Raw genomic sequence first — 20,305 nt, forward strand, 5'->3', positions numbered from 1 at the left:
TATTTTCCGCATTATCTTGTTAGTTAAAAGATTTAAAATATTTTTGTTAATAATTTATTAGAAATATTCTTTTATGTTTTATTATGATGTTAATTGATCTTTTTAAAACTCGACGTATAATTTTTGGTTAATTGATGATTTAAAGATTTTGATGCACTTGAAATTTCATATGTTTAAGTATTTTGATTTATGGAAATGTTAAATTATATAAATGTGGATTTTCGAAATAATGCTTATAAAAAAAATTTAGTAGAATTTCAAAATTAAAAAACGAGGGACGTTTCAAATGCATACACTAAATTCTTGTACAAACAAAATGACTAGAAAAATAATACTCCATCTTCACTCCTCACCACTAAGGTCTCCCCATCGCACGTTGTGCTTCGCGGCAAGATAGTGCGCCCCAACAGGTCCTCTGCTTCCATATGGGTACAATTCGGGTGAAATTTTCCGTTGCTCCAATTCCTTTAGCAGTGGAGTGAAGAGAGCCCATGCAGCATCGAGCTCATCACTTCTGATGAATAATCTTCGCTCTCCTGCTATGGCATCTAGCAGGAGTCTCTCATAAGCATCTGGGATTTCCCTCGGGTACCTTTAGAATGAATTCAAACAGTAACAATCGAGTTGAAGTATAGATAGAACAGTAGAGCAACGTGAGAATCAAGATTCCACCTGAAAAGCAACTATTCATTTAACCTATTTAAAAGTGATGTATGCTTCCAAATTTTGGGACACAAGGCTCTAAAATGGCATCAAATCCACGTGGTTTCAAACTCATAACATTTAAGTGTAATCCTCTTTATATTTCATTAAATTGGTCTGGACTGCTAGCATATGGGCTGTATTTGTCCAAAATCCCAGATCCCGACCAATATGTGTTAGAGGAATTACATCCGAAACGATGTCGATCAAGATGATAATATAGTACCCAATAATTGCGGAATAAAATAATCAACAAAAACACAAAGATTTACGTGGTTCGCCCAATACAGGCTACGTCCACGGAGCACTGCAACTTTTATAATTGGAAGAAATATTACAACAAGTGTATACACCAATACACTAAATATTTCTCACACTCCCAACCCGAGTATACCGAGAAAATAATTTCTCTAACTCACACAAGAGAATTTCCGCACTCAAGAAAAAAATACACTCTTTTTTTCTATGCACTCTCTTTTTATCAAAGCTGAAAAGCTTTTCATTTTGGGATACAATAACTGAAAGAATTGAGCTCTATTTATACCTAATTCGCTCGTCCAGCTTTTTAAAATCTTTCGATGTGGGATACGTTTTTTTATTATTTAATTTAATGTGAGTATCAACCCATTAAATTCTTACATAGCAATTCTCCCACTTGAAGACTTGATTTCAATCATGTCTTCATACCAACGGTGCAGCAGCTCATACCTCCTTTGTTAGTCTAGGAGACCAACTGAAGTAAAACACAACTTCAGTTTTCCAATGATAACAGCCTTCGTGAGCATATCAGCTGGATTCTTGCTTCCAATAATCTTCTCAAGCTTCAAGACTTCATTCACCCGATCTCTAAGAATCCCCATTCCAAGGATTTGTTTTGCAGCAGCCAAATCCTTCAAAGCAAATTCCTTTGATAATTCTTTCTCGAGTTTATCAATCTCCTCCAGACAAGCTCCTGCTACCAACATATCATCTACATATATCAGTAGTATGATATAATAACCATCAAGCCTCACATAACAACAGTGATCAGCCTGATACCTCAGAAAACCATCATTATTCATTACACCACCAAACTTCTTGTACCACTGTCATGGAGCTTGTTTGAGATCATACAAGCTCTTCTGAAGTTTGCACACCATTTTCTCTTTCTCTCGTACTTCAAATCCCTGTGATTGATTCGTTTCTTCATCTAGCTCACCATGAAGAAACGTCGTCTTCACATCTAACTGTTCCAGATGTAAATCTTCTTTTACCATCAATCCAAGTACAGCCCTGATAGTAGTTAACTTTACCACCAGAGAGAAAATATCAGTGTAACCAATGACTTCCTTTTCACCTTTTACAACAAGTATTTCTTTGTCCCGCTTACTACCGTCATGTTCTAACCGGTACTCCCACTTGCTATGTAAAACCTTTTTACCTTCAGGAAGTTCTGACAACTCCCACATGTGATTGGATGACAGTGAATCCATCACATCTTTCATGGCTAAATCCCACTGTTTAAAAGTCTCATAAACATCCGATTTATTTTCACAAAATAAACCCAAAATTTCCTGCTAGAATCGTCAACAGTAGTACCATAATATCTTGAGTGATCTCCAAGGGATGTCACAGGAGATAGTCCACATACATCAGTATGTGCCAGCTCCTAATCCGCTGATTTCGGTTCTCTAACCTCTTTTGAAAAGTTCACTTTTTTCTGTTCTCCAAAAAATACAGCTTCACACAGCTTGTGTTCAACGATCTTTAATTCCAATAGCTTTCCGTTTTAAACAAGCATCTTCATTCCCTTCTCACTCGTATCCCCAAGCCTACTATGCCATAGACTTGAATTAGCTCCAGCATCCACAGCCGCTAATTTATTTCTCAAACTGGAAGTCATATAAAGTGTTCCAGTTTTCTTTACTCGAGCAACAATCATGGCTCCCTTTTTCACTTTCCAAGAACCATCACCAAAGGTCACATTATGACCTTCGTCATCAAGCTGTCCCACTGAAATCAGATTGTGTGTCAACTCTGGTACAAGCCTTACTTTGTTGATTTTTCAGACAGATCCATTTTTCATCTTCATCCGGACATCACACATACCAATTATTTCCAAAGGTTTTCCATCAGCCAGGAAAACTTTTCCGTAATCTACCGCAATGTAATTATCGAATACATCACGATTACCACTGATATGAAACAAAGCTCCCGAGTCCATAACCCAAGAATCAACCGGGCTTTCCATGGATAGTAATAGAGCGTCATGTACCTCCTCAGTAACAACATTAGCGTCGTACTTTGTTGATCTGCAATTCTTTTTCAAGTGACCAGTCTCGCCACAGCTCCAGCACTTCACATTCTTTTCAAAGTTGCTTTTGTCTTTTTCATTTCTTGACTTGGATCTACCATGCCATTGGTTAAAACTCTTTTCGCCACTCCTGCCCCTTCATCTATTCTCGATATTTAGAGCAGATCTCAATGATGTTCCTTCACCCGAATCCAACCTGCGAACTTCTTCAGCAAGAATTTGATCTCTAACATCATTGAATTGTAGCTTTCTTTTTCCAACAGAGTTGCTAACCGCTGCCCACATCGGTTCCCAATTGTCTGGTAAAGACGCCAAAAGAATAAGTGTCCGAATCTCATCATCAAATTCAATTTCAACCGATGTCAGCTGTGAAACAATCGTGTTGAATTCATTGATGTATTTAGCCACCGATGCATCTTCTCTCATATTCAAGTTAAATAACTTATTCATGAGATGTAAATTATTATTTGCCGATGGCTTTTCGTACATGTCCGACAAAATGGACATCATCTCCTCCGTTGTTTTTGCCTCCGCCACGTTATGTGCCACGTTCTTCGTTAGGGTCAATCGTATTACACCTAACACTTGTCGGTCAAGAAGCTTCCAGTCATCATCCTCCATCTTTTCCGGCTTCTTTCCAGATAGAGGTTGATTCAACTTCTTGCTATACAAATAATCAATAATTTGTAGTCGCCAGAACGTAAAATCTCTACCGTCGAACTTGTTGATACTCGGTCCCGATCCATCATCTCCGGCCATCACTTCTCTAGCCTTATCAAAAAATCTAAAAAATCTTTTCTGATGTGGAATGATCAGACAAAGCTGCAACCACAGAGCATACTCAGAATTCTTAAGAACTTTCACAACAAGGCTCTGATACCAGTTGTTGGGGAATTACACTCGAAGCGATGACGATCAAGATGATAATATAGTACCCAATAATTGCGGAATAAAATAATCAACAAGAACACAAAGATTTACGTGGTTCGCCCAATATAGGCTACGTCCACGGAGAACTGCAACTTTTATAACTGGAAGAAATATTACAACAAGTGTATACACCAATACACTCAATATTTCTCACACTCCCAACCCGAGTATACCGAGAAAATAATTTCTAACTCACACAAGAGAATTTCCGCACTCAAGAAAAAATACACTCTTTTTTTCTATGCACTCTCTTTTTATCAAAGCTGAAAAGCTTTTGATTTTGGGATACAATAACTGAAAGAATTGAGCTCTATTTATAACTAATTCTCTCGTCCAGCTTTTTAAAATCTTTCGATGTGAGATACATTTTTTTATTATTTAATTTAATGTGGATCCAACCCCATTAAATTCTTACCTAACAATATGCACATGCATGCTTATAATTCCGAGCCAATATTCTCCGTTCTATATCTTACACATAAGCGAGTTTTAAAATATAAAACTAAAGTTTCATCATATCTCATTAGCTCGAACTTTTGGAACAATTGACTTTAAAGGCTTTGCAATTAATATCAAAACGCTAAATGTAACAAGTCATAGCATAAACTTTTTATGTACCTGGCTTTGTAAAGCAGGTTGAGATCACTGCGGTCTAGTCTCATTCCAAGACCAGGGACCTTGCTGTTGATTATCAAATATATGGCTTCATCAGGCTGTACACGAAGCACTAACTCATTCGTGGCTTTATCCATATCCGTCCCAAAGTTACCTTTATATAGGTTACCAGGAACATGTCTGAACTGAACTCTAATCTCCGCTCTGGTTTTTGTTAGAGAAAATCATCATAACATGCAACAAAATACAACAGAAGTAGCAGAATAGTGACTCCATAAATACGAAGTACAAGATTTAACTACCGCTTAGTGTGGAGAGCTTTGCCCGCTTTCATTAAAAACGGGACACCATCCCAACGAGCATTATTGATAAAAAGTGCTGCAGCCGCGAACGTTGGAGTGATGCTGTCTTTTGGCACCGTATGATCATCTGTATACCCAGGGTACGATTTATTACCCTTGTTGTGTCCCTTGTATTGACCAATAATCACATCTTCGAGCTGCAATGGCCTCATCGAACGCAAAACTTTGACCTGTTTAATTGCATTTCAGTTGTAACATGAGCATTCAAACAAAAATATCTTGAAAATTCTTAGAAATTCAGAGCTAGTTTCAAAGACATGAAAATAAACTGTAATACCTTCTCATTTCTAATATCCTCAGCATCCAAGCTCACAGGCGTCTCCATTGCAAATAATGCTAACATTTGCAGAAGATGATTTTGCATTATATCGCGGATTATTCCATAATGGTCGAAATACCTGGGAACAAATCAGTGGAGATTTATAAAAAATTGAGAAGAAACCATCGTAATCAAAATATTAGATGTTTGTCAGTGAGTCTCACCCTCCACGTCCCTCAGTTCCAAAATCTTCAGAAAATATAAACTGAACATTGCGGATGTAGTTTCTCGACCAAAGAGGCTCAAAAACAAGATTTGAAAACCGCAGCACCGATAGATTTTCAACCAACTCCTTGCCCAAATAATGATCAATTCTGGGTCAAAGTTGTCGATTAAATAAATTTCACATAGTTGAACAAAGATACTTGGGCTTACCGGAATATTTGATCCTCATTCAAATACTGCATTAGACAACGTATCAGATCCCTCGACGACTCTGAGTCACGACCAAATGGCTTTTCGACGATCACCCTTGTCCATCCAGACGTTGAAGAGGACTTAGTACTAGCACATCGCACCACATCCACGAATATGTTGGGAGGTATGGACAAATAGAATAACCTGTTTGATAGGTTACCACCCTGAAAAGATTCATCCCAGCATCATAATCTTCAGCATAAAATGTTTGAAGTATCAGCAATTAAAAAGTATATGAACAAGCAGATCGCACAGGATTTCTTGCTATTTAAAACAGGAAATCACAAGCACTGGCATTGAGAAACCAGCATGAATTTTCAAAATTTATGTGAAATTTTCTTAAAATACAAATCTTATACTCCCAAAAGCATTATAAGGCCACCCTCGCCACAGGATCACTTCCGTTGGAACCCATGACACATGGATCCAAATCTGTTAGCGTAGAACGTTGGTTTGTAATAAGATTCAATGTATATTGAGCTATTTTAATGAACTAAGCGCTTTACGATGCAAATGGAACATTGCACATATGATCCTACCCTTAATACAGAGATTCATTCAGTACCTCTTTTGAGCTAAGTTTGTGATGCAACCCTGAAAAATCATCCTCTGAATTGTATTGACCCGAATGGTAAAAGCATCTCTTCAAAAACTGCTCCATTTTCGCGTCACAGTTTTCTCTGCAGATGATTATTCAAAGAGCGACTCCAAAGAGTAAGACGTATACGTTGGTTATATTTTACGTAATATGACTAGTCCAATGTATACCTCCTGTCAATTCTGCAAGTTAAGGTTGCACTAATCATATTTCTTAGCTCATCGTCATTCATCTTAGTCCGAGAATAACCGAAAACAGAAAATTTCTGCATGAATATTGGGATAGTTCAGCAGTGTATCTAAATCCTATTATGAAAAAAAACTATCATTTTACGACATCAATTCGTGTCAAATAACTTCCGAAACCAAGGAAATGAAGAAAGAACCTCAGGTAGCCAATCCTCATAATAAAGAGCAAAAAGAGCTGGAAAAATCTTCTTTTTGGCGAGATCCCCTGATGCACCAACGACGATAATGCTAAGAGTAGAATCCTCTCCTCCAACTGCAGAAAACCTTGTTTCTTCAGCAAGAGGATTTGCAGCCGAACCTTCTGCATACGCATTGAGTTTGCATGTTACTGCAGCAAATTTATAGCTAAAAAGGACATCATTTACTGAACAATCTATAGATAATCCAATCATCACCCGCCATTAAAAAAAGCTTTCAATACGGGTTCGAGACATTTTCAAGTAAGTCAAAGCGTGCAACTTAAAGCTCTATATATAAACCCAACCAAATGTGTACCAATGATAACATACATTGGGAGATAAGAAAACAACAATGAAAAAATCTCAGTTTATCCAAAAAATGAGTACAACCTTCAGAAAATTACATGTTACCAGAGTGATATGCAATTAATGTTCACTAAAGACAGATGCATAAACAGCTAAATACAAGAATCCAGTTATTTTTGGTTATATCTATACTTAGAAACTAAAATTATGTCCCATCTACTTGACATCTGCTTCATACCATACATTACAGTATAAAGAAAACCCAAAAAAGATAAATTAATAAACAAAGAAATCATTTTGGGCAGAACTTAATAACTGTAGATACGTGCACACAAAAATCATAAAATAATAAAAGGAAATAATGAAGCAAAACAAAAGAACAAATCAAACCATAAAAACAATATAATTACTAGTAAAAGCTGGAAAAATCCTACCATCTTGCAAAGAGACTGCATTAAGAGGGTAGCCATTGGAGGACCTGAGCCGAGAAAGATTTCTTCGCTGAAGTCTGGAGAATTTCTTGGGAACCCATTTGGAGAAATTAGTTATTTGCGATATTGTAAAATTCTTGAAGAAATACAAATTGTCTCCAACGGAAGAAAACGTGGTAGAAGATGAATGCTCACAGGGATTAAACAGCTTAGCAGCCATGCAATGTTTTGAGGATCAAAACCAATAAAAGAGAAACGAAAAGAAGAGAAAACGTTCCTCGCTTTGGTGACGCGTTCTTGAAAATTTATCGTACACGATAAGATCAAAGGTTGGGATTTACACTGGAGAATCAAGATATTTTTGCTATATAAATAGTATGTCAAAATACTTTACTTGGCTATTACTTTCGAGTTCCAATCCTTTATATGAGGCCAGGAATTTTCCTTCCAATTGATTATCTCGAAGTGGAGAGAGAATTTGACTTCGGGCCAAAGCACGAACGAACTCGGGATTAATTTTTTAATATATTATGGTATTCCATGGATGGGTCCAAACAAGATTAGGGATTCTTGGCCCATCTTAAGCCAAGGTGGAAGGTCCATCACAGACCCAAGTATTCTCCTATAAGTATTATGTTTGAGCGTACGATTCATTCATTCACTATATTGACTTTTAGCAGCACCCTTAGCTACTCTACCCTTATATCCCCAATCTCTGACTTGAGCGTCGGAGGGACTACATCAAGACACCCTCTCGGCCCCCTTCTAACAGTTTTCTTCGTGATTTCAGGCTCAGGACAAATTCGAAGCCTGCGTCTGGACTAGTGTCACCTGTTGGAATCGGACCCTAAATTTTCAGTGAGTATCACTTGGCGCCGTCCGTGAGAAATTTGAGTTGAGACGTAGAGATGGTAAGCAGGAAAGGGAGCAAAAGAACTAACTCAGCATCATCGCGTCCTCAAATGGGACCCAAACAAACTCAACTTGAGAGGAGACAGGAACAACCTCGTCATGAGGCAAGATCTGAACAACCCCGTCACGAGACAAGGGACGAGCAACCTCGTCCCAATGAGAATGTGGAGAACTTGACCCTGGAACAATTGGGCCAATTTATTACCCGGATAGTAGACGAGGCCATGAAGAAGAACCAATAGTCTATGTTTGCTGAAGAACATGCCACTCGCCAGGAGCGAGAGGAAAATGCTGAGGGCCACCAGAGTAGGGTTGAAGAGACACAGCCCCTCCTAAGTGGGGAGAATGTTGAGATGGGAGAGATGTGGAAAGAAATACGAATGTTGAGGCAGTAGTTGGGAAGCAGAGCGCCAGCACCCAAGAGAGGAAGTCTTTTTTCACTTGCCATTTTGGAAGAAAGACTTCCTCCAAATTTTCGACAGTCAAACGTGGGAGAGTACGATGGACATACTGACCCAGAAGAACATTTAGGATGATTTGAGAACACGGCTTTGTTGCATCAGTATTCAGATGGAGTCAAGTGTAGGGTGTTTCTGAGAACGTTGGTGAGGTCAGTCAAGCAATGGTTTAACAACTTGAAGCCCAACTCCATACGATCTTTCGAGGATTTTTCCGTCGCTTTCTTGCACAGATTCGCCAGTAGCAAAAGGCTTCAAAAAAATTATTTGAGCTTGTTTGTGATGAAGCAGCAAGAAACTGAAACACTGCGAGAATTCGTTTAGCCCTTCAACAATGCGGCGCTAGAGACATCAGCGACTACCCCTAACATCATGATAAGTGCTTTTACCCAAGGTCTGAGAGGAGGGGAATTTTTCAAATCGCTGGTCAAGAAACCTCCGTCGAGCTATGATGACCTTTTAGCCCAGGCGGAGAAATATGAAAATCTGGAAGATGTCCAACGGTACAGATGGATGGAGCAGCGGCCCGGGGGAAGTAGGGTGGAGGGAGCGGAAAGAAGAGGTAGGAAGAGAGGTGCGAGTGAGAGAAAGGAGGATAAAGTTAGCGGTAGAGGACAATTCTCATCCCATGTTCTTCTGAATAGGAGTCGTGACAAGGTGATGGAGGTGAGAGAATCAGAAGGAAGGTGGGAGAAATCGCATAGAACTGATAGCGGTGTTAGGTTGCCTCCAGTAGATAGATAAGAAAGATCATCATCCGGGAGTCGATCGAAATCTCGCCCGTCTCCTAGGCGAGGTCGAGGCCCTCTTTGGATCAATCAGAGGGTCGGAGAACAGAGAAGAGAAGGGCAGGGTCAAGATGTTCCTCGGGAGCCTGTCGATCCGAGGAGAAGAATGGATGAAGATAACCACCCTACGAGATGAATGATTCATATGATCTCGGGGGTGCTACTGATGGAGACTCGGGGCGAGCTCGGAAGGCACATGGCAAAAGGTTGGAGAATTTTGAGATATCCAAGGATGCAAACTTACCGCAAGATCTTTTCATCAGCTTTGGTCCGGAAGACCTTCGAGGCATCGTGGCTCCACATAACGATGCCTTGTGGTGACGGCCACCATTGCCAATTACGATGTGGCAAGAATCTTTATTGATAATGGGAGCTATGTAAATATATTGTTCAAGAGCACGTTGGATCAGATGAAGGTGGAAGGATTCGAGTTTGATCCGGTCTCCACCCCGCTATATGGGTTCTCAGAACATGCCATCCCACCGCTGGGTCAAATTGTTCTTCCCCTATCCTTGAGGACTGACCCTCGGCGAGTAACAAAGATGATAATTTTTACCGTGGTGGACACCCCATCGGCCTATATTGGGATTTTGGGACGATCAGCCCTAAAAGATTTCAGAGCGATAGCTTCTACATATCATCAGAAGCTGAAGTTTCCTGTGGAAAAATGGGTTGGAGTCTTGTCTGGGGACCAGAAAGTCTCGCGTCGGTGTTATGAAGGAATAGTGAAGGAAGAGGGAAAGAGAGCACGTGTGGAGGTCAATATGATTAGAAGGGGAAGAAGCGGGTTGCCCTTGTTAAGGAAGGAGGTTCAAGAGGTGATGGATGAAGAACCGGAGATCATAGCGTTGGGGTCCGAAAAGAAGACGCTCAGAATAGCCCCTGACCTTGACCCAAGGGTCAGGGAAGAACTCATTACTTGTTTACAGGCTAATCTCAGCGTGTTCTCTTGGTCAGCCCAAGAACTCACAAGAACGACCCCGGATGTGGCAGATCATCGGTTGAACAGCTTGCCGAATGCTCGTCCAGTAAAACAGAAGAAAAGACATTTCGGGCCTGAGAAATATAAATTTATATGAAAAGAGGTGGGATAATTGCTTGAGGCTAGGCACATTCGAGAAGTGTAACTTCCTACTTGGCTATCGAATTTCGTTCTAGTTCCAAAGAGTTCAGGGAAGTAGAGGATGTGTGTGGACTTCAGAGATCTCAATAAGGCATGTCCTAAAGATTGTTATCCTTTGTCCCGAATTGATCAGCTGGTGGACTCCACAACTGGACATCAGTATCTGTGCATGTTAGATGCTTATCAGGGGTACCATAAAATCCCTTAGCCTTGACATCAGTATCTATGCATGTTAGATGCTTATCAGGGGTACCATCAAATCCCCTTAGCCGTAGAGGATCAAGATAAAGCGAGCTTTGTTACCTCTGAATGAACTTTCTGTTACGTGGTCATGCCTTTCGGACTCAGAAACGTCGGAGCCACGTATCAACGATTAATGTATAAAGTGTTTTCTTAGCAGGTGGGAAGGAATGTCGAAGTATATGTGGGTGACATCATGGTGAAGTCGAAAGATTCAACTCAGCTCATACCTAATTTAGTGGAGACTTTTTCCACCCTCAGGTCCTATAGGCTGAAATTGAATCCTCAGAAGTGTATCTTTGGGGTGAGGAGTGAGGAGTGAGGAGTGAGGAGTTTCTGGGTTATATGATGACGGAGAGGGGGATTGAGGCTACCCCCAGAAGGTCCAAGCTATTCAAGATATGGTCTCTCCCCGAGGACCCAAGGATGTGCAACAGTTGACGGGGAGGATTGCAGTGCTAGCGCGGTTTATCTCGAGATCCGCTCACAGAAGCCTACCCTTTTTCCGAGTTTTGCGTAAGGCGAAGAAATTTGAGTGGGGTCCAGATTGCGAGAAGGCTTTTGAGAAGTTGAAAAAGTACCTTGCTGAGCTCCTTGTCCTAGTCAAACCGGCAGCAGGTGAGCCTTTGTGGGTATATTTATATGCCGACAAGGCGTTTGAGACGTTTGATAATGCCGACGAGGCGTTTGAGACCATACTTCTATCTCATCCAATCGTGGTACTTACCAACAGTCTGTTGGGCAGGATCTTGACTCATTCAAACACGTCCGGTCGCTTGGTTAAATGGACCACTGAGCTAGGAGAGTACGATATCCATTATGAACCAAGAACAGCTATCAAGGCACAAGACTTAGCCGATTTTCAGGCTGAAATCATGCATCAAGAAAGTGAGGATCCCTGGAAGGTGTATGTGATGGTTCTTCTTCGAATGATGGAAGTGGGGTGGGGGTAGTATTGATTTTGCCAGCTGGAGATGAAGTAAAGTTAGCTATAAGGTTGGACTTTCGAGCGTCCAACATTGAGGCAGAGTATGAGGTGGTGTTGGCAGGATTACAGGCAGATGTGAATGTGGGAGCTACCCGAGTTCTTGTTTTTTCTGACTCACAGCTGGTAGCACAGCAGATGAAGGGGGTATATGATGTGAAAGATGAAAAAATAATCGAACATGCCCAAGAGGTGGACAGGGTTAGAGGGAAGTTCGCAAAGGTTGCGTTCAAGCAGATCCCCAGGAAAGAGAATGAAAAGACAGACATCTAGCCAAAATAGCCGGAACAATGGGGTGTTGGAAGACTAGAGATATGGTATTTCATGTCGAACTCGCCCCTCACACGAGTTCGCCTGCAGTCGAACAGGAAGAAGAGGATTGGAGGACTGTGATAATTAGTTATTTGAAGAAGGGAAAGCCTCCTAACGACCCTAGGGAAGCTCATAAGTTGAAGATAAAGTGTTCAAGTTATGTGGTAGTGGCATAAGTGTTATATCGAAGATCCTTCCCAGGCCCTCTCCTTCGATGCTTGAGTTATAAAGAGGCTGATTATGTGCTCCGAGAAGTTCACGAGAGATGTTGTAGAAATCATTTGGGGGCTTATGCGTTGGCAAGGAAGGTGTTGCTCGCCGGTTATTGTTGACCATCAGTGCTGCACGATGCCCAAGAGTTAGTGATGTCCTGTGATAGTTGTCAACGTCATGCCCGGTTGCATCACCGATCGGCCACGCTGATGAAGACTATCACAGCCGCATGTCCTTTTGACCAGTGGGAAATTGATATTGTGGGGCCTTTCCCTATAGCTCCCGCTCAGAAGAAGTTTCTATTGGTAGCAGTTGACTATTTTTCGAAATGGGTGGAAGCAGAGCCTTTGGCTAGAATCACTGAGAATGACGTCCTGAAGTTCTTGTTGAAGAATATAGTGTGAAGATATAGGGTGCCTAGGAGACTGATATCCGATAATGGAATATAGTTCCAAGGAGCTAAGATTCAAGCCTGGTGTAAAGAGATGAAGATCTAATAAGTCTTTACCTCTGTAGCTTACCCGCAGAGTAATGGGCAGGTGGAGGTGACTAATCGGACGCTGGTGCAGGGTCTAAAGGTTCGACTTGGCAATGGTAAGGGCAATTGGGTGGATGAACTACCAAGTGTCTTCTCGGCTTATCGAACCACTCCGAGAGAAGAAACCAAAGAAACTCATTTCAGTTTAGTCTATGGTAATGAGGCGGTGCTCCCGGCTGAGATTGGATTGGAATCGGTGAGGGTGATGTTTTATGATGAAGATAATGATATGAGACGGGCCACTGACCTTGATTTGTTGGAAGAGAAGAGAGAGGCTGCAATCATTCGAATGGAAGCTTATAAGAATCGCATTGCACAGTCTTATAATCGGAGGGTCATTCAGAGAAACTTCCAGGTAGGAGACTTGGTCATAAGGAAGGCGCAAGAAGAGCAGAGAGGAAAGTTAGACCCAAAATGGGAAGTGGAGGAGAAAAATTAATTTTTTTCTACTAAGGCATCGCCTAGTAGAGAAGCAGAGTGGAGGAGAAAATTTAAATTTTCCAGCTAAGGCATCGCCTAGTAAAGGAGAAGAGTGGAGGAAAAAAATTAAATTTTCCTACTAAGATATCGCCTAATAGAGGAGCAGAGTGGAGAAGAAAAATTAAATTTTCCTGCTAAGACATCGCCTAGCAGAGGAGCAGAGTTGGGGAGGAGAAAAATTAAATTTTCCTACTAAGACATCGCCTAGTAGAGGAGCAGAGTGGAGTAGAGAAATTTTTATTTTCCTGTTAAGGCATCGCCTAGCAGATGAGTTAGAGTGGAGAGGAAAAATTAAATTTTCCTACTACGGCATCGCCTAGTAAATGATGAAACGTAAAATTAATAATTTATTATATGTTAAAACCTATATTTTTAAATTTAAGTTTAATTAAAATTATAAAATTATGTTATTTTAGGATTGTGTGTTTATATTTAAATGTCTTACTAAATATGTTTTATTTTCAGGTTTTCTACGTGTTGGTAAAATAATGATAACTCAAGCTACAAAATTCAAATGGAGGTGATTAAAATATTTTTGGAATTTTTAAGAAATTATCTACAACTTTGCAGAAGACATGATTGCCTAAAAAGTTGGTTAAGATGATCAAATTGTGAAAATATCAAAAGGAGGACAAATTTACTTTCACCATGACCAGCATATAGTACAAAAATCATAACTATTTCATTATTTAACCAAATGAGGTGAACCAAGTGGCAAAATTCATCTACAGACAATTCCTCACATGTTTGATGTTTTGAGCTGAGTCAAATTCGATGATTAAGGTCGTGGAACAAAGCATTGAAATAAGGGGCATGGAATTGAAGTTGAAGGAGACAAAGAATACTATTATAACTACATTGCATTAATAGAATTTTTGACCCTTTCTCTCATTTGGCCTATAAATAGAGGCCTTGTGCTAGCTTGAGAATCATTCTATCTCATTGTAAAATATAGTGTGAGTGAGTATAAAAGTTCGAAGTTCCAATATATTTTTCATTTTCCAAATTATGAGTGATGTTTTTAGTGTTGATCAAAAGTAAGTTCATGGAAAGCTAAATCTATTATGTCAAGGTGAAGAGGATGAATTCTTGGTGAAGTAAGATCGTTTATATTTTGTATATTCTTTCTATATTTTTATTTAGCTAACTTCTTTTTATTGTAGGTATAAAAATGAATTATTTGTTGTGATCAATTTACATCAAATGCTTGATACCATTGAAGTGGTTATCTTGATTTGTTGTTTAATTTTGATACAATAAATATTTCATCAATTATTATTGTTATATTATACATATATATATATATATATATATATATAATTATATCATATATTTCATTTAGACGATAGCGTGGCTCTGCCGGTTGTTCTAAATGAAATATTATGATATCTAACAATCTAACATTTACTTTATCGCAACTAACTTTTACTTTCCGCATCTAACATTTACTTTATCGCAACTAACTTTTACTTTCCGCATCTAACATTTACTTTATCGCAACTAACTTTTACTTTCCGCATCTAACATTTACTTTATCGCAACTAACTTTTACTTTCCGCATCTAACATTTACTTTATCGCAACTAACTTTTACTTTCCGCATCTAACATTTACTTTATCGCAACTAACTTTTACTTTCCGCATCTAACATTTACTTTATCGCAACTAACTTTTACTTTCCGCATCTAACATTTACTTTATCGCAACTAACTTTTACTTTCCGCATCTAACATTTACTTTATCGCAACTAACTTTTACTTTCCGCATCTAACATTTACTTTATCGCAACTAACTTTTACTTTCCGCATCTAACATTTACTTTATCGCAACTAACTTTTACTTTCCGCATCTAACATTTACTTTATCGCAACTAACTTTTACTTTCCGCATCTAACATTTACTTTATCGCAACTAACTTTTACTTTCCCGCAACTAACTTATTAAATCATATATTTCATTTAGGCAATAGCGTGGCTCTGCCGGTTGTTTTAAATGAAATATAATGATTTAATTTAACATTTATTTTATGCAATTATATATTTATATAGTTATATATATAATCATAGGTACCATATATAAAATATCGGTGAATTCGGTATTTTTTATAGTGGGAACTATATTATATTAGGTGTGTGTTTGAATATTTAAATTTCTTTGAATCATTATTTATGGTGGTTTCCTTTGTTTTACTTTTAGTTAAACAATATTGCATAAACCAAGAATAAATCCTCGAGCTTTGACAAAATTTATAATTTGTAAACTTCGTTCTTGCATTTGGTAATCTATAAATTAATAAATTTAAACTTAAAATAACCTCTCTGTGGATCGATCTCGTACTTACGAAATATATTACTTGCAGACAACCTACACTTGGGTGAATTATAATTTAAATAGTAGCAAGTTTTTGGCGCCGTTGCCGGGGAGGTATAAATTAAGTTTATATTTGTTAATTATGTTTTATTTATAAGTACTGTGTTTTTTTTTTGTATGAGTATTTGGATTCGAAAAAAAAAGTGGTAGACTTATTCGAGTATCTGAAAATAATTTAAACATGGATGATATTTCAAATAATCAAGATAATGATAACAATAATAACAACAATAATAATAATAATCAAGAACATGATCAATTAAGAACACTTAGGCACCATATGAACCCTATTAGAATTAGTGCCCCATCTTGTTTAGTTTTTCCTCCTGATGCATCTAATTTCAACTTTAAACCTCAAATTATTCAATTTTTACCAAATTTTCATGACTTAGATTCTGAAAATCCATATTTACATCTAAGAGAATTTGAGGAAGTTTGTAACACTTATAATGATCAAAATTGTAGCATGGATATAGTTCGATTAAAGCTTTTCCCTTTTTCTTTAAAAGATAAAGCTAAAACATGGCTACAAAATTTGAGATCAAGTTCAATAAGATCATGGGAAGAAATGCAACAACAATTTCTCAAAAAGTTTTTTCCTTCCCATAGAACAAACTCTTTTAAAAGACAAATTACTACTTTTTCTCAAAAACAAGGAGAAACATTTTATCAATGTTGGGATAGATATAAAGAATTACTTAATACATGCCCACATCATGGTTTTGAAACATGGAGAATAGTTTCTCACTTTTATGAAGGTCTAATACCTAAAGATAGGCAAATGATAGAATTCATGTGTAATGGAACTTTTGAAGATAAAAACCCAAATGAAGCTATGGAGTATTTGGATTCATTAGCAGAAAATGCTCAAAATTGGGATAATATAGGCACAATAGAACCACCAACAACTAAAATCAATAATTCAACAAATGGGGGTGGTATCTATAATCTTAAAGATGATATAGATATTCAAGCTAAACTTGCATCTTTAGCAAGAAAAATTGAGTCATTAGAAATGAAAAAGAGTGGTCAATTAAAAAGTATTCAAGAAATTGTTTGTCATATATGTGATACACATGATCATGCTACAAAAGATTGTCCAACATTACCTTCATTTAAAGAATGTCTCCATGAACAAGCAAATTATGTTAACAATTATAAAAAACCAATACTAGATCCTTTTTCAACGTCATATAATCCCGGATGGAAAAATCATCCTAATTTTAGTTGGAGGAATGATAATAATGCACAACCCTCACAACAATATTTTCAAAATAACCAAAATCATCAAGGTTATATTCCTTATGTTACACCTCCAAGAAAAAACTTTGAAGATGTAATTCATGCATTTATCCAAAAGCAAGAATCTATCAATATTCAAAACAGTCAATCTATGACTGATTTGAAAGAAACTCTTGCAAAATTTGCATCTGCACTTAATATTCATGAAAAAGGAAAATTTCCATCTCAACCTCAACCTAATCCTAAAAATCAAAATCAAGAATTAAAAAATGAAAAAATTGATCAAATAAAATCTGTTATTACCCTTAGAAGTGGTAAAATAGTTAATGATCCATATAGTAATGAAAACAAGGATCATTTAAAATCAAAGAGTAAGGATGATAATCCTGATACTTTTGAGAATGATGATACCTTAAATTCTAAAAATAATATGTTGAATGATAAATCATCTGAAATAGTAAATGAATCAAATAAACCTCCACCATTTCCTCATGCATTAACAAATCATAAAAAACAAAAAAATGATTCTGATATCTATGAAGTTTTTAAACAAGTAAAGATAAATATTCCATTATTAGATGCTATTAAACAAGTACCTTCATATGCAAAATTTTTAAAAGACTTATGTACTGTGAAGAGAAAATTGCATGTGAAGAAGAAAGCATTCTTGGCTGAACAAGTAAGTTCTATTCTTCAAAATAATTCTAGTTTAAAATATAAAGATCCTGGTTGTCCAACAATTTCATGTATTATTGGAGAAAATAAAATTAAAAAAGCTTTGTTAGATTTGGGAGCAAGTGTGAATTTACTTCCTTATTCAGTTTATGAAAAACTTAATTTAGGAGAATTAAAACCCACTTCTGTTACTCTCTTACTGGCGGATAGGTCAATCAAAATACCTAGAGGTATTGTAGAAGATGTGTTGGTTCAAGTTGATAAATTCATATATCCTGTAGATTTTATTGTTTTGGATACACAACCAATAGAAGTACATAATGAAATTCCAGTAATATTGGGACGACCATTTCTAGCAACTTCAAATGCTTTAATTAATTGTCGAAATGGAATAATGAAATTGTCTTTTGGAAATATGACTCTAGAACTTAATGTGTTCAATTTATGTAAACAACCAAGTATTAATGAAAATGAATATGATAATGAAATTGAAACAATTGTGGAAGAAAATATACAAGAAGAAAACTTAAATCAACAATCTGAAGTTTTTTCAATAGAAAGTTTTGAGTCTGAAAATAATTTTAAAGAAGATGATAATACAAAACTTGAATTAAAAGTTTTACCATTCGAATTGAAATATGTATTTCTTGGTGAAAATAAAACATTTCCTGTTGTAATTTCTTCCACTCTTCTACCAAATCAAGAAGAAGATTTAATTAAATTACTTAAGAAATATAAAAATGCAATTGGATGGACTTTGAAAGATATAAAAGGTATAAATCCTTTAATTTGCACACATAAAATTCATTTGGAAGAAAATGCTAAAACATATCAACAACCACAAAGAAGGTTAAATCCACATATGAAGGAAGTTGTTAAGAATGAAGTATTAAAACTATTAGACGCTGGAATTATCTATCCAATCTCAGATAGTAAATGGGTAAGTCCAACACAAGTAGTACCTAAAAAGTCAGGCATCACTGTTATAAAAAATGAAAAGGGAGAGTTATTACAAGCTAGGATTCCATCTAGTTGGCGTATGTGTATTGATTATAGAAAATTAAATGATGCAACTAGAAAAGATCATTTCCCACTACCATTTTTAGATCAAATTCTAGAAAAAGTAGCAGGAAATTCTTATTACTGTTTTCTTGATGGGTATTCGGGGTATTATCAAATACCTATATCATTAGAAGATCAAGAAAAAACTACTTTCACTTGTCCTTTCGGAACTTTTGCATTTAAAAGAATGCCATTTGGTTTATGTAATGCTCCGGCTACTTTTCAAAGATGCATGTTAAGTATTTTCAGTGATATGATTGAAGAATTTGTAGAAGTTTTTATGGATGATATAACTGTTTTTGGAAACTCATTTGAAAATTGTCTTAAAAACCTAGAAGAAGTATTAAAACGATGTGAAGAAAAAAATCTTGTTTTAAATTGGGAAAAATGTCATTATATGGTTAAATCTGGGATTGTGTTAGGTCATGTGATATCTGAAAAAGGAATTGAAGTTGATAAAGCCAAAGTTGATGTTATTGCTAATTTAACATCACCAAAAACGGTCAAAGAAGTTCGATCATTCTTGGGTCATGCAGGTTTTTATAGAAGGTTTATAAAAAATTTCAGCATAATATCTAAACCAATTTCGAATCTTTTAACAAAAGATACACAATTTGAATGGACTCAGAAATGTGAAAATGCTTTTAAAAAAATAATTAATCTTTTAATTACATCACCTATTTTACAACCTCCAGATTGGTCTTTACCATTTGAATTAATGTGTGATGCAAGTGATTATGCTATAGGAGCTGTGTTAGGACAGAGAAAAGAAGGAAAACCGTATGCAATCTATTATGCTAGTAGAACCTTAAATAGTGCCCAAATAAATTATTCAACTACTGAAAAAGAATTACTTTCAGTAGTATTTGCATTAGATAAGTTTCGATCTTATTTAATTGGTTCTACTACTATTGTGTACACTGATCATTCTGCCGTAAAATATTTATCAAATAAACAAGATGCTAAGCCAAGATTAATACGGTGGATTTTATTGTTACAAGAATTTGATATTATAATTAAAGATAAAAAAGGAAAAGAAAATGTCGTAGCCGATCATTTATCTAGAATAATGACTGAATCATCTCATAATGAAATACCAATAAATGAAAATTTTCCAGATGATCAGTTGTTTTATGCTACTATTATGCCCTGGTTTGCTAACATTGTAAATTTTATTGTGACAAATAAAATGCCTTCTCATTGGAATTCACAGGATAAGAATAAATTCTTGATAGAAGTTAAAAAATTTTATTGGGATGATCCTTACTTGTTTAAGTATTGTCCTGACCAAATTTTTCGACGATGCATACCCGACAATGAAGTAAGTAATGTTATTAAATTTTGTCATTCTGAAGCATGTGGAGGTCATTTTTCATCCAATAAAACAGCTGCAAAAATCTTACAATGTGGATTTTATTGGCCCTCTTTATTCAAAGATACGCATTTATTTTGCAAATCTTGTGAAAACTGTCAGAAGATAGGATCAATTTCAAAACGAAACATGATGA

The 20,305-nt window shown here is 36.8% G+C and overlaps 3 protein-coding genes and 1 non-coding gene across 4 annotated transcripts; 2 read left to right on the forward strand and 2 right to left on the reverse strand.

Moving 5' to 3' along the window:
• Positions 1 to 282: 282 nt before the first annotated feature.
• LOC140987994 (glucose-6-phosphate 1-dehydrogenase, chloroplastic-like) lies at positions 283 to 7,759 on the reverse strand. The gene is made up of 10 exons (XM_073456819.1): positions 7,404 to 7,759; positions 6,622 to 6,785; positions 6,407 to 6,501; positions 6,204 to 6,318; positions 5,597 to 5,802; positions 5,386 to 5,535; positions 5,180 to 5,300; positions 4,843 to 5,072; positions 4,544 to 4,744; positions 283 to 592 (listed from the first exon to the last, which is right to left on the reverse strand). The coding sequence occupies exons 1-10, from the start codon at positions 7,618 to 7,620 to the stop codon at positions 343 to 345; spliced, it is 1,749 nt and encodes a 582-aa protein (XP_073312920.1). The 5' UTR covers positions 7,621 to 7,759; the 3' UTR covers positions 283 to 342.
• A 3,563-nt stretch (positions 7,760 to 11,322) lies between these two features.
• LOC140988324 (uncharacterized) lies at positions 11,323 to 12,179 on the forward strand. Its single transcript, XM_073457355.1, has 2 exons — positions 11,323 to 11,809; positions 11,890 to 12,179. Exons 1-2 carry the CDS (start codon positions 11,323 to 11,325, stop codon positions 12,177 to 12,179), a joined length of 777 nt encoding a protein of 258 aa, XP_073313456.1.
• Positions 12,180 to 12,196: 17 nt separating this feature from the next.
• LOC140988325 (uncharacterized) lies at positions 12,197 to 13,408 on the forward strand. The gene is made up of 3 exons (XM_073457356.1): positions 12,197 to 12,382; positions 12,677 to 12,829; positions 12,959 to 13,408. The coding sequence occupies exons 1-3, from the start codon at positions 12,197 to 12,199 to the stop codon at positions 13,406 to 13,408; spliced, it is 789 nt and encodes a 262-aa protein (XP_073313457.1).
• A 3,022-nt stretch (positions 13,409 to 16,430) lies between these two features.
• On the reverse strand, positions 16,431 to 16,541 carry LOC140989075 (small nucleolar RNA R71). The gene has a single exon (XR_012177422.1). It is a non-coding gene; the product is annotated as a small nucleolar RNA R71 (small nucleolar RNA).
• Positions 16,542 to 20,305: the final 3,764 nt, after the last annotated feature.

Source organism: Primulina huaijiensis, chromosome 11 (assembly GCF_012295235.1).
Source record: "Primulina huaijiensis isolate GDHJ02 chromosome 11, ASM1229523v2, whole genome shotgun sequence".
Lineage (NCBI taxonomy): Eukaryota > Viridiplantae > Streptophyta > Magnoliopsida > Lamiales > Gesneriaceae > Primulina > Primulina huaijiensis.